At 34.6% G+C, this 13,745-nt stretch overlaps 1 protein-coding gene across 3 annotated transcripts in view; it reads right to left on the bottom strand.

Annotated features, from left to right (window-relative positions):
- LUZP2 (leucine zipper protein 2) overlaps positions 1-13,745 on the bottom strand; it is a 397,437-nt gene that overhangs the window by 160,678 nt on the left and 223,014 nt on the right. For all 3 annotated transcript variants that reach the window (XM_081936178.1, XM_081936176.1, XM_081936177.1), the window contains exon 5: positions 4,254-4,316. In XM_081936178.1, coding sequence (XP_081792304.1) covers positions 4,254-4,316 — 63 coding nt within the window. The remainder of the gene's footprint in view (positions 1-4,253; positions 4,317-13,745) is intronic.

Raw genomic sequence — 13,745 nt, 5'->3', positions numbered from 1 at the left:
AAAGCCTGCTGAATACCACCTCTGGATCAGACAATGAGATATTCCACCTGTTTTCCCTGTGCATCATATTTCTGTGCTTAAGCAGTGAAATCTCTTTGCCATGAATACTTAACTGGACCATCTAATCTACTTTCCATTTTCAATGCAAGGATAACAGCTGCCACCATGGGACCAATCTTTTCACATATTTATTTGGTGGCTAGATATTAAAACTTCAGTGTAAAGTGTTGGAGGATATCCAGCAGATAGTTATTTGTAGTCTACATTTAGCACATACATACAACACACAAAAGGGATAATCACAGTGGATTCTCCAGAGCAAGGCAAAGTGTCACTTAGCAATGAAAAGGGATAGCAGTTTAACACTGAAGGACTTTTTTAGCTTTCTCATTGTTAACGTTAAATGCTTACATTATATTTTTGTACAAATATGTTATTTTAAACTCTTTTGGATAAGTTATGGATTATGTCTGATCTATTCATGCAGCTAAGCATTGCTATCATAGTGTATATTCTCATGAGATGCTAAGATAAATCTGACACTAAGTATGGGTAAGCTACTTATCCATCAGCTCATTCCCCGCTAAAATATCAAATTGTGGCACTTATAATTGATTGTTTATCAGACAACTTTTTCATGGTTGACTGACAATATCTTCTTAAAAATAAAATAAAGCCAAGTAAAATAAAATAAAGTAGTTGGCGATTTTGTCCGTTACAGTATCCATGCCTGTTGGGTATATGGGGGAAAAAAGAAGAAGAAGAAGAATAGAGATGGCAATGGAATGGTTTGATTAGACACCCACCCTAGCCGCCCATCTCTTTTGCCAGAGGCCAGGTGTTTGCATCTTATTATCCTTTATTCAAAGTATTGTTTAGATAAATAAATGGCAAACTAAAATTTAACCAATGAACTAAATTTCAAATGTTTGTTAATTCTAATCACTGTATGGCTTAATTTGTCACAAGGATATGATCATTCAATCATTTAATTTCTTTGGTTTGTTTTCACTGTTTCATAAAATGGTAGGTGTCATTTGTCCTAGATGATGGGATAAGAATCTGCGTTGAATGAGAGCCTATATTACAGTGTACTTCTCTATGTGTGTGACAAGAGGAAGAAAGTGAGGGTACTTAGTGCTCGCTGAGCTTGCTTGTTTGTCTTCTTGCAGACATGCATGTTGGGTATATGGGAAAATAAATGTATCTGAAAGAAAACAAGGAAGCTTAGAGAGCACCAATGGCCCCTCTTTTCAACCCTGAGCTACAAATATTCTCCTATAGGAAAAAAAAAGTTGCTGAATGCATGGACAAATGTTTATTTGTATCTCAATTCATTCAATCCTGAATTGATCAATATTGGTTAAAGTATATCTGCTTTTGTAATTTAAACATTTGAATCACTAAAATCTTTAGAGACAAAAAAGTAGCTGCCTCATGTGCTTATTTCATCTCTAATTACATACATACGTACATACATACATACACACACACACACACACATACATACATACATTCGATGATCTATCATATGTAGATCTTCATAATGTCTCCTTTGGGGTTTTGGAAGTGAAGTGAAATAATAAACTTTATAGAGAAAAGCATAATATAAGAAACAGATATTTACAATAGGAAAAACCCATATATTAAATTTTTACTTAGCAGAGTACACCATGAAAGCTTAACTAATTTCATTTAAAGAACAATATGCATCAAAATTCATTAGACACTGCTAAGCATTTAGCTGAAGCCTTTCAGGCAGTCCCAAAGCAGTCTTCAGCTTCCATTTCATATTTTTCTTCTTTTTAAGCATCCTTTTAAGCATTTTATGTGGGAAAAGAACATAGATTTTGTATAGCTCCCTAAGTGACATTTTAATGCAATTCTCTTCCCAAAGAGGTTGGTGAGACAGCATTTGGAAAATGGAATTGTCTTAGAGGAGCTGGTGGGTGACAAATGTTTCATCCAAGTTACTTTATAATATAAAGTGGCAGAGAAAATCAGAGCTCTGTATGCTACCTTGGATCAAATGTTTCAAGCAGCTGGAGGCATTATACTCCCAAAGTGTGCTAAACCAATTTGAGACATTTTACGAAAATCTCAAATGAATTCATTTCTTAGTCACATATTTAGGTGAAAATTAAATGCAATATAACAACAACAAGGGTGGTGGGTCTTTTTTTTTTGCAAGTTAATCTCCTTGTTCCTTGTCTTGATGCAGAAGAAATAAATGGATTTTACTTTTTTTCTGTCACTGTAACTTTTCTTGAGGTTCCTTTGCTAAACCCTAAGAAGGTTTTAAACCAAAAATTGTATTTATCATTCTGACTTCTATTAATAGGTATTAATGCTTTATTATATTTATTCATCATCATTAATTTTGAAATCTTTTTCAGTTTCCAAAACATTTTATCTGGATGATTATATGGTGCAAGCCATATGAAATGGAAAATGTGTTTTACTTGGAACCCAAAAGAAGAATCTTTTATTTCAAATGTTCTGCCAAATCATTTCAACTGGGCTGCAAATCAGCAGCACCATATCCCCACATTTTGTTCTTGTTTCAGGTCTTGGCCAAAACAAAATCCTGAGAGTGTTATGGCAAGTAGGCAAAAACAAGTGAAGCTCATTCATCTCCTTTGTATTTCTCTGCATGGTTTTTTATATATCAGCTTACTGTCAAAATTTCTTCTTTCTTTCCCTGTTTCATTTCCAAGATGATTAGCTTCAAGCACAGTGTATATCGTTTCTCCAGTTTCTCCTTCCCGCAATATTCTTCCCTTAGTTATCAATGCCCTTGGCTTCAAGTGTGGTACAGTTAGCAATTTCCTCTTGCTATTTCTTGGTCTTCTTAGCACCTTCTTTTGTTCATCAACCCTTAGCCATAACTGATGTCCTTGACTTCAAGCATAGCATACCCAACCAGCCTACTAATTATTCCTCTTGTTCTTCCCATTGTCCTCCTTTCCTTCCTTCTTCTTAGTGTCATCACTAATGTTCTTACATTTATTCTGATTGTCTTCACAAAAAAACACTTCTGCTGGGAACACACATTTCAGACCAAGTCTGAGAATTCATATGTTCTTTGGTTCAGAAGTGGGACATTGAAAACTAGTTGTTCCATAGTTTGTATTTAGAATGTTTTCCACACCTATATTAAAACTTATTTGCTATATTATGGGATGTCAGCTGCATAGAGAAATTTACTTTCACTATGCAGCTGGCATACCATAATATAGAAAAGAACAATTCTAAAATCTCAAAATGGGGGTAAATGCATTTGGTTTGTATTTTAATAATTTGTGTTTTCCAAATCAATACAAAAAGTGCAACAAAGTCTGTTTTTTTTCCACTTCATTGAATGTTGCGTAGCAGACCTGAAAATGAAGCCTTTTTGAGGGAAATAATTAAATATCCTTCATTAAGAGGAATTAAAAATTTCTATCAACCAGAATTGAAAACTGAAACTATATCATCAGTAACTCAAATACTGAATTATTGAATAGTTGGTCAGCTGGAATGAGTACATTGGCTGACAATTTTTTCACTGACCTCCATGCCCATGAATGACCACAAAAGTGATGTCAGCATTTATTTTGCAGTTGTAAATAAATTTTAGTGAGCAGCCAAACTGGCAAATATTGAATCTGCAAATAATGTAAAATAACTATCAAAAATTTTCACATTAAAAGGTAAAGTGTCTTTCAAGTCAAGTTTGAATCATGAGAATATCCATTTGACTGTTTTAGTAATAACATGGATGTGATTTGTCATTATTTGCAATTTGGCCTATAATCATGATCCACTCTATGTAGCCTGTTTATATTCAGCCAACATAACTAGTTGTATAAATACATAACACATAACAAAATAATGAGAAAGAATAAAAATCTCCCAATAGTGTCTTTGCCAAGATTATGGTGTAGCAAATCAAGTATCCACATACTCTATATGTGCCCACAAATTCGTAAACAGAGTTACTTTATGTTTAATATTCAGGATAATTTATGGTATTAATTACAATTTTATAAGGGTTGATGTTTAAATATTCAAAACTAGTTCTTTCTGTTGCAATATGTAACTTTAAATATATAATAAAACAACAAGAAATGTATTATTGGGAATACTCTGGGCATCTAATAACACCTTTTCTTTTTCCTATAAAACGATTCATGGATACCATGTTTTTGTTGCTTAACAAAGGTGTAGCAATTATTCAACTTCTTTCAGGAAAAAAATGATAATAATCTCACCTCATTTTGGAGATCTCTGATCATTTTGCTTTTTCTCTCCATTTCGGTCTTCAGAAAATTAATCTGGAAATGTAAATTTGAAGAATTTATTGTAAATCTTGTTCTAGGCAGGCTAATATGCAATAAAATAGTGTATCTATGGCTGCATTGGATCCTGAAATGGAGGTGGTGACAGATTTTATTTTTTGAGCTCCAAGGTCACTGCTGATGGAGACTGCAGTCAAGAAATTAAAAGACCCTTGCTCCTGTGGAAGAAAGCTATGGCAAATATAGACAGCCTACTAAAAAGCAAAGACATCACCCTGCCAACAAAAGTGCATATAGTCAAGGCTATGGTTTTCCCAGTTGCAATGTATGGTTGTGAAAGTTGGACCATAATAAAAGGGGTGAGTGCCAAAGAATTGAGGCCTTTGCTGGAGAAGTCTCCTGCGAGTCCCTTGGACTGCAAGGCAATCAAACCGCTCAGTCCTAGAGGAGATCAATCCTGACTGCTCTTTAGAAGGCTAGATCCTGAAGTTGAGACTCAAATACTTTGGCCACGTAATGACAAAGAAGGACTCACTAGAGAAGAACCTAATGCTGGGAAAGAATGAGGGCAAAAGAAGAAGGGAATGACAGAGAATGAGATGGCTGGATGGAGTCACCAAAGTAGTAGGTATGAGCTTAAATGGACTCCAGAGGACGGTAAAGAACAGGAAGGCCTGGAGAAATGTTGTCCTTAGGGTCGCAATAGGTCGGACATGACATCACAATTAACAACAACATGGCTTTATGACTTCAGCTGTCAGCTAGGTTTCTTTCATTGCTCATTTATACCTAGGCCAGTTCTGGTCCTTTATTCCTCTCAGCCTGCTTTAAATCCAACATTTAACTATTTCTGCAAAGCCTTTTTGGATTTCCAGAATCACTGATTCATTGATAGCAAGACCCATCCACTCCTTGTATTGATGTCTTTTGCCTCTTCTTAATTCTGAGTATTCTCTTTGCTACAGACCTATTCACCCAGAGTAGAAGAGTATTATGGATATACTGTAGAAGAAGACTTTGTTAAACATCTCATTATTACCTCTGTTCAGATTAAAATAGTACTGCTTTCCTCCTGTTCCCACAAAAGAAGTGGGGAAAAAAAGTCAAATATTGAACCAGCCCCCATTCCTACAACTCTACATGCAAATTTACTATAGGATATAATTGTTATCTTATTATAAAATAGTCTTTCAAATAATACTTTTATTAATCCTGTATTAATGCACAGATAAAATAAAGTGTAGAACACATAGAATAAGTAAAATATAGAAGTTTGCCTTGTCAAAGACTTTACAAGTTGTATGTCTAACTAATTATTAATAATAATGAAAGCTTCTCTAGGAATTGTGATTTTTGTGTGTGATTCCAGAAATGATTTTTCCTGTATGGCCTTGAAAATGAAAAGATTCAGTCTCTAAAAATATAATTGAATTGTTTGCTCAGGATCTATTGCAGCAGTTTATAACTGAATAGATTTTTTTCACACACATTTATCTTGCTAGAAATATATTATTGGACTGCCAACTTGCTTAATTCCAGGAATAACATTCCTGTTTATAGACTGCTTAAGTTCACAATAATTTAAAAAAAAACTCTCCATGTTCTCAGCAGACTTCCAATAATTCTGAATAGCATGATGAAGTAAGGCTAAAGTAAATTAATTTCACATTTGAAATCACACATTTGACTTCAAAAGCTCTTAAGCAGGCTTTATTGGATTTTTTCTGCTAATTTTCTCTCCTGCTACCCTTATTATTCTTTTCTCCTCACTTTTTTCTTCCTCCTTTTTTCTTAAAAGAAGCGTGGGCAATGTTTTAATGCAGCCCTCAGAATTATTCATGATGGCTCACTTACTTTATAGGTGGGTTATTAATTGTTCAAAGCAATCCTGATAAAGTATAGTAGAAAGATCAAAGCATCAATAGGTCTTCAGATTCAGGCTGCAAATAGATAACAGCCGACAAACTCTCTGCTTACTTTCTAGTAAATGTCCAGAATTTTGCAGGCCAGATCAATGAACCTATTTTTATTTTCAAGCAGCTAGAATTTCCCTGTATTAGCATATTTAGAAGTGTATACGTGTCTTTAAATAATAAGAGTCTGTGTGAATGAGCTCATGTTGCAAGAAGGTCTTGCCATCCAGCCCTACCAACTTGGAGGGTTCTGCAGGGACCTGTGGCATGAGAGGAAAGATTTTATTCAAAGTGGTAATATTGCAGCTTCTAGTTCTTTTTTTCAGATAGATATTAAAAATGAGTAATTTTAAATATGTGAAAGCTTAATTTAACCCCCCCACTCTTGGCTTCAATTACACCTTTTTTTCTGCAGATGTTCATGTTTTCAATGCTTTGGCAGGAGAGAAACCTTGACACTTCAACACCAAGACTGCTAACCTGGATCTTGCATTAACAGGTTTCTTAATTATAGGAAAGCTTTCCCTTTGAGCTTTTTGGGAATCCTGAGCTATGATAACAAATTAGTAGTATATTTTTGCATTGTTTTGTGTTATTGCAGGGCTGTCAAAGTTGCGACCCACAGGCCAGATGTGCCACATGCTGGCTATGCCCACACCTGGTTTAGCGGAGGGGAAAAAGTCCCAGTAAGTCATGTGATGCTGCCGTGATGATGCCAGTTTGACCCCCCCCTGTGTTATAGATAGAAACTATCTTGTATATAGTTTCTAACAAACATAATATTTGGAGTGGGGAGAGAGAAAAAATAAAGTGATCAAATTTTCCAAATCTACATTCCAAAGTTTGCAATGGTTTCCCAAAAGGAGAAAGAGACATTTTAAGTGAAAACTTCTGCATTAGAAGGGCAAAACTTTTCATCGTGAGAAATGGGACTACATGCAAAATAACAGTAATGTCTTGAGATTCCAAATATATGCATCTTGAAACAGGGGTCACAATATAAAGGCTATAAATATGAGAACCAAGGTGTGCAAAATAAGCTTTAATGCATGGCCATCTTGGAGATATGAACTTAAGACGATTATCTTATTCTTGAAACATCTGGTTTATCTTCTAGCATTATACAGATTGATTATAAATTATTTACATTGTCAGTGGAGAGAGACAAAATAATTCTCTATACCCTGTCAAAGAAATCTTCAAGTGCAAAGTCTATCCATTTGTTATGGACAACGCACCGAATCCTTAATCACATAGAGAAGATCTTCACTGGACAACTATCCTTTTATCCTTTTATATATGTTTTCGTAGATTTTCATGGGTGTAGATATGCTGGTCCTGCTGTATTTGGGTCTTTTCTCGTGTAAGATTGATATTGTCTTGGCAATGTTTCGGCGAGGTCTCACTCTCCATCTTCAGGCTGGTGTTTTCTTTTGTGTCGTAATGACCTGGGTGGTGGGTGGGGTTCGTTTGTTAACTAGGGCTGGTTTCCAGATGTCTGGTAGGCGGGAGGCATCGTCACCTTTATTCATGTTGTGGGGGTGTTTCTCTATTTCGATGGCTTGCATAATTATTCTCTTGTTGAAGTGTTCTGTTTTGGAGATTAATTTGGTTCCTTCAAAATCAATTTCATGTCCTGTTGCTTTAAGGTTTAATGGAAAAGGGGGGAAGGAATGCTGGTCTTGTTGTATTCGGGTCTTTTCCCGTCTTTTCACAGGAAATATATATATATATATATATAAATAATTATATATTATATATATAATTTTTTTTCACAGTAATAGTCATTGAAATTATACTGCTCTATTTTGCTGCCTATTCTCCTTATAATGCTACTTTAGCACCATAAATCATCAGATTATCCTGGATAAATTGTGTTTAATTCAAATGGGCAAATCTTAGCAAGTTATGATGAAAGCAGAGAAATCTCAGAATGCTGGACTTGCATATTTCAACCTGCAAATATTTTTTTTAAATAAGCAATGGAAGGATGAAAACCAATCAATATTCTAAAGTCAGCATAGATGCTACAGCACTACAAATTAGTGCTGAAATCTCAATTCAAGATTCAAACTCAGAAAACTTTTATTGAAATTTGAGTTTTGAAGGCAACTGGGTTTGAATCAAACTGATTTGAAATTTTCTTTGATAAATGAAACTATAAGTTATGTTGGCCTGCAGCTCCTTCATTTTGTGGCCAAATGGGATAAAATGAGACTGAAAATAACAGGACTGAGAGATCTTTTAGAGTATATTAACTGTGCTGCTAAGTTTTGGCTGAATACCTCAAAGGTTATACGGTAATATTTTTTTGAAATATCTCCTTCCTCTCTTTCAAAGCAGCAATAGCAGAGATAAAAATGATAAAGCCTACCAGCCCACAAATCATTCAGCAACAAGCCTTTACAAATGTAGTGCTAAAACAATGCTGAAAAATATCCTACTATAACTTAAAGTGTTCAAAAAGCAAGGTTTTATACATATGAAAAAACCACTGGCAACCTTGTTGGCATGGTTTATTGGCAAGGCTCTTATTTTTAGCCGATGACTTGTTATGTACTGCTTGTTTATTTGTTTGTTTGTTTTAATCTTTTATGTATTTTCCTTCCTTTCCCTGTATTCTCTTCTTTGAGAAGTTAGGGAAATCTGCTTGCTTTCAATATTGTGATTATAATGAACTGCAATATATATCCTATCTAAAACTCTTTCTTTCTTTCTTTCTTTCTTTCTTTCTTTCTTTCTTTCTTTCTTTCTTTCTCTCTCTCTCTCTCTCTCTCTCTCTCTCTCTCTCTCTCTCTCTCTCTCTCTCTCTCTCTCTCTCTCTCTCTCTCTCTCTCCCCTCTCTCTCTCTTTCTTTTCCACCTTTATTATGTAATAATGTTCTGGATTTTAGACTATTTTAGGCCACTCATGAAGGTATTCATTCCAAGAATACCGGGGGGGGGGGGGGCAGACAAATGATAGAAAAGAAAAATAAGTAATTGGTTTGCATTTTGATTTACTTCAGGGAGGATAGAGAGAATTAATTAAATGTTAGGTAAAGAGAGACTGAAATATCTGAAAAATATCAGACAGAGAGAATGTAGAAACTAATAAAGTAGGGTACCCTTGAAAAATAATTTAGAAGGTATGATTGAAAATACATGGAAGAATGGCTTCTTTAAAACAGTTATGACTTTTTTTCAAGTTTCAAACTAAAAAAAATTAAAGAGGTCCTTATTTGTATCAAAACACCTTTTCCAAAATATTCTGAAAATATTGTTCTTGTAGATCTATTAATGATCAAATATTAACTGGGTGAAGTAACCACATACAAAGCTCAAATCTTCTAACAAACCTGTAGCATATGTAAACCAATAGCAACTGATTATCATTTATATCTAATACGGGGGTCATAAACCCTCTCCAGATTTTCTATAATCATCTTAATTTAACCATTTTCTCTCATATGTTTCAGATTTAATAAATATACTATAACTGGGTTGCAAAACCAAACAATCTCTAGCAGGTTGAAAAAAAGGAATAATGGTAGTCTTGATATGTATGAAAACAATTAAACTGTGCATGCTACATTAAGTTCTGTAAGAGAATTAAGCACATCTTGTCACTTAATTTCTCCAAAAGCCCACCAGCTGTGCTGGTATATGCAAACAACAACAACCCTTATGTTCTGTTCTCAATTGTTATATTTCAATCTGAGCATAAGAAGTTGGAAATTGTACACTGCTTAGAGCTAGTCTCAGTTCAAACACCTTATTTAAAAACCATCCACCCACCCACCCACCCACCCACATACATATTTCCTTACATACGTATATACATCAGGTTTTTGGGGGTATGTGTGTCAGCCTTTGACTGCAGGTGACTATATGGATTAGTCCCTGTAGTTTTCTTGGCAAAGGTTTTGGAAGTGGTTTGCCCTTGCCTCTTTCCTAGGCTGACAGAGAATGACTGGCCCAAGATTACCATGGTTTCATGCCTAAAGCCAGACTGAAATTCACAGTCTCCCAATTTCTTTTTTTTAAATATATAATTTTATTGTTTTAATTAAACAAAAAACACACATAAAAACATTCTTCATTACTTCTTCCAGAAAGCATGTCGATTGGTTACAAATAAATTTCGTGCGTTACTACAATCATTCTTTATACTTCACTCATATTGAATTGTACATTTTAAATCAAAAATCTTTATACCATCAATATACCATCATTCTCATTTAACTATATTTATTTAAACGTGCTATAATAAATCTAGACAAAAATTTATTACTATAATTTATAAGTACCCAGGAGAGATTACATCTTTATAACAAAATCTAAACAAAAAATATTAATAAAATTAATAAATCTTTTCCCCAGGTCCCATATTATAGTTTATATCCAAATTCTTTTTACCAGTTAGAGTTGTTATTTCATTATTATTGTCATGATGGGTTATCTGTTAATGAATAAACATTTTAAAAACAAAAACATTCTATAAGCATCTACAAAGTTCTACTTATTAATCACCAAAAATTAACTAAGTTTTTATTTTTTTTTATTTTTTCCCAATTCAATTGTATTTTATTTGGGTTTCACCATTCTTAACTTTCTTATTTTACTCATAACTATTATTTTTGAGTTTTGTTTACATTCCTTCATTGATTCTTGTTTCTTTCCTCCATCCACCTATACCATTTATCCCATATCTGGTAGAATTCTGATTCTTCTTTTCCCTGAATTTCTTTAGTTAGTTTGCCCATTTCAGCACAATCCATAACCTTTCTTATTATTTCATCTTCACTTGGAGTTAGTTTGTTTTTCCATTTCTGGGCATAGGCAATCCTTGCCGCTGTAGTTATATGTAGTATTAAATACTGGATTTCTTTTTTGTATTTCGCAGACATTATTCCTAATAAAAAGATTTCTGGTTTCCATTCTATTTTAACTCCCGTTATTGCCTCCAGCCAATTTTTGATCTTTTTCCAAAAGTTTTTAGCCTCCTCACAGGTCCACCATAAATGGTAATACGTTCCGTGTATCAACCTGTTTGATTCTTCCTTCCATAATTGCTGCAAATATTTTATAATTGGAGTTTAGTAATGAAATTGGCCTGTAGTTTTGAATTTCTTGTAGGCTGGCTTCTTCTTTTGGGATTAGCGATATTATTGCTTCTGTCCATGATTCCGGTATCTTGGCTTTTCCTAAAACTTCATTAAACATTTCCACCCCTAACTCTTCCAATATTATTTTATTGTATTTGTATAGCTCCACTGGTATTCCATCTGGTCCTGGGGTTTTATTATTTTTCTCGTTTTTCAAGACTAGTTCCACTTCGGCTAACGTTATTGGCCTGTTTATCGCCTCCCTTTGCTCTTTTGAGATTGGTGTTATCTTTGCTGTGTTTAAATAATGCTTTATTTTGTTTTTCTCCATACTATCTTGTGCATATAGTTTTGTGAAGTATTTATGAATAATATTCTTCTTTTCTTCTGCTTTGTATTGAATTCTTCCCTCGTCATCTTTTAATTGATATATCATCCTTTTTTCTCTTTCATTCTTCAGTCTGTATGCCAGCCATCATCCAGGTTTGTTGGCTTGTTCAAAGTAATTTTGTCTGGCTGCTTTAATTTTCTGCGCTAATTCCTTTTGACTTATTAAGTTGAGCTTATGTTTGATTATCTCTCTTTTTTCTTTTTTAATTTTATTCTTTGGGTCTTTCTGGAGTTCATCTTCGGCTTCCATAAGTTCCTTTTGCATACATTCTTGTTGCTCTTTTTGTTTTCTAGTTTTTCTCGCCATATAGGCAATCATAAGGCCTCTTGTGTATGCTTTCATAGTGTCCCAGAGATTTTGAATTGAGGTATCTTTTTTTTATTTATTCTAAAAAATTGTTTTAGTTCTTTCTCCAGCATTTGAGTGTATTCTATTTCATTTATAATATTTGAATTCATCATCCATCTTTTTCTTCTTTGACCTTTCCATCTTAATTTTATTGGATTGTGATCTGCCCACTCATTTGCTTCTATTTCAATTTCATCTACTTGATTGCATAGACCAGATGAAATCCAAGCCATATCAATTCTTGATAGTGACTGATGGGGGTTCGAATAAAAGGTATATTGCTTTCTTGTTTTGTGCCTTTCTCTCCAAATATCGTGTAATTTATATTCCATTGCCATCTCAAAAAAGAATTTGGGTAGCGTATTTTTTTTGTTTTATTTTTATTTTTGCTTTCATAGTCCATTTTTTAATCCACTATTGCATTATAATCCCCAATTAAGCAAATATTTTCATATTCTAATTCATTTATTTTGTTATGTAGTTTCTTATAGAATTCCTCTTGTTTCTGATTTGGTGCATATATGACTATTAATAATATCATTTTTTTCTGTTGTCTCTAATTCAATCATTAGTATCCTGCCTTCTTCATCAGAGTAGACGTCTTTGGAATTTATTTTTTTCCTTTATATAGGTTGCTATCCCTCTTTTTTTTTCTGCTACTGCTGTGTATAATTTCCCTCGTTTTTTGTTTTCCAATAAGTTCTTATACTCCCTTTTAATATGCACTTCCTGTATGCAGATTATATCTACCTTCAGTTTCTTAAGTTTTTTAAACATCTGCACTCTTTTTTTTTGGTGCGTTCAGTCCATTCAAGTTTGTTGAGATGATTATTATTTCCTGGTCCATCTTTAGATGGGGTTTTTTTGTTGCTTCTAGTTTGTATTTTCCCTCTTGCACCCTCCTTTTCTGCTCTCTCTCTTTCTTGCCTCTATTCTTCTTTCCTGTTTCTTTCTTTGTCTTCTGATATTTCTTCCTCTTGGCCTCGACTTCCACTTTCTAGGTCCTCTTTACTTCCTTATTCTTCTTCCCCTGTGCAGTATTTCTATTTATTTATTTATTAATCCAATTTATAGGCCGCTCCCTCTCCACCAAGGGACTCGGGGCGGCGTACAATTCATTATACAAAAAATGACGAGGAGGAAATATACAAAAGCATTGTACAATACATCAATAAATAAATAATCATTAGTTAAAAACAACATAATGAAATTAAAACAATTAAAATACCCAAAATCAAACTTAATTTAAAATTTAAAAATTATCCAGGGGGATTAGAAAATATAGTTATAATTCAGGCCAGGCCGGCTAGTTGGAACAGGTGGGTCTTGAGTTTCATGCGGAAGGAGCGGAAATCGGTAGCTGTCCTAATGTCGGAGGGGAGGTCATTCCAGAGGGCTGGGCCCATCACAGAGAAGGCCCTACCCCTCGGCGCCGCCCTCTGGCATTGCTTAGGGGACGGCACCCGGAGAAGTCCCTCTCTGTGAGAGCGAATTGGTCGCAGGGATGTATGGGGCAGGATACGATCCTGCAAATAACTAGGTCCTGTGCCATGGAGCGCTTTAAAGATAGTGATCAACACCTTGAAACGCACCCAAAAGACTACAGGGAGCCAGTGCAGCTCGCGCAGGAGGGGTGTCACATGGGAGTACCTCGTACTTCCCATCACTGCCCGCGCGGCCGCGTTCTGGACCAACTGCAGTCCTCGGGTGCATCTCAAGGGAAGCCC

Source organism: Natrix helvetica (genome assembly GCF_964273705.1).
Source record: "Natrix helvetica genome assembly, chromosome: 1".
In the NCBI taxonomy this organism is placed as follows: Eukaryota; Metazoa; Chordata; class Lepidosauria; order Squamata; family Natricidae; genus Natrix; species Natrix helvetica.
Note: the sequence above shows the minus strand (reverse complement) of the source record. Positions and strands in the feature narration are given on the sequence as shown.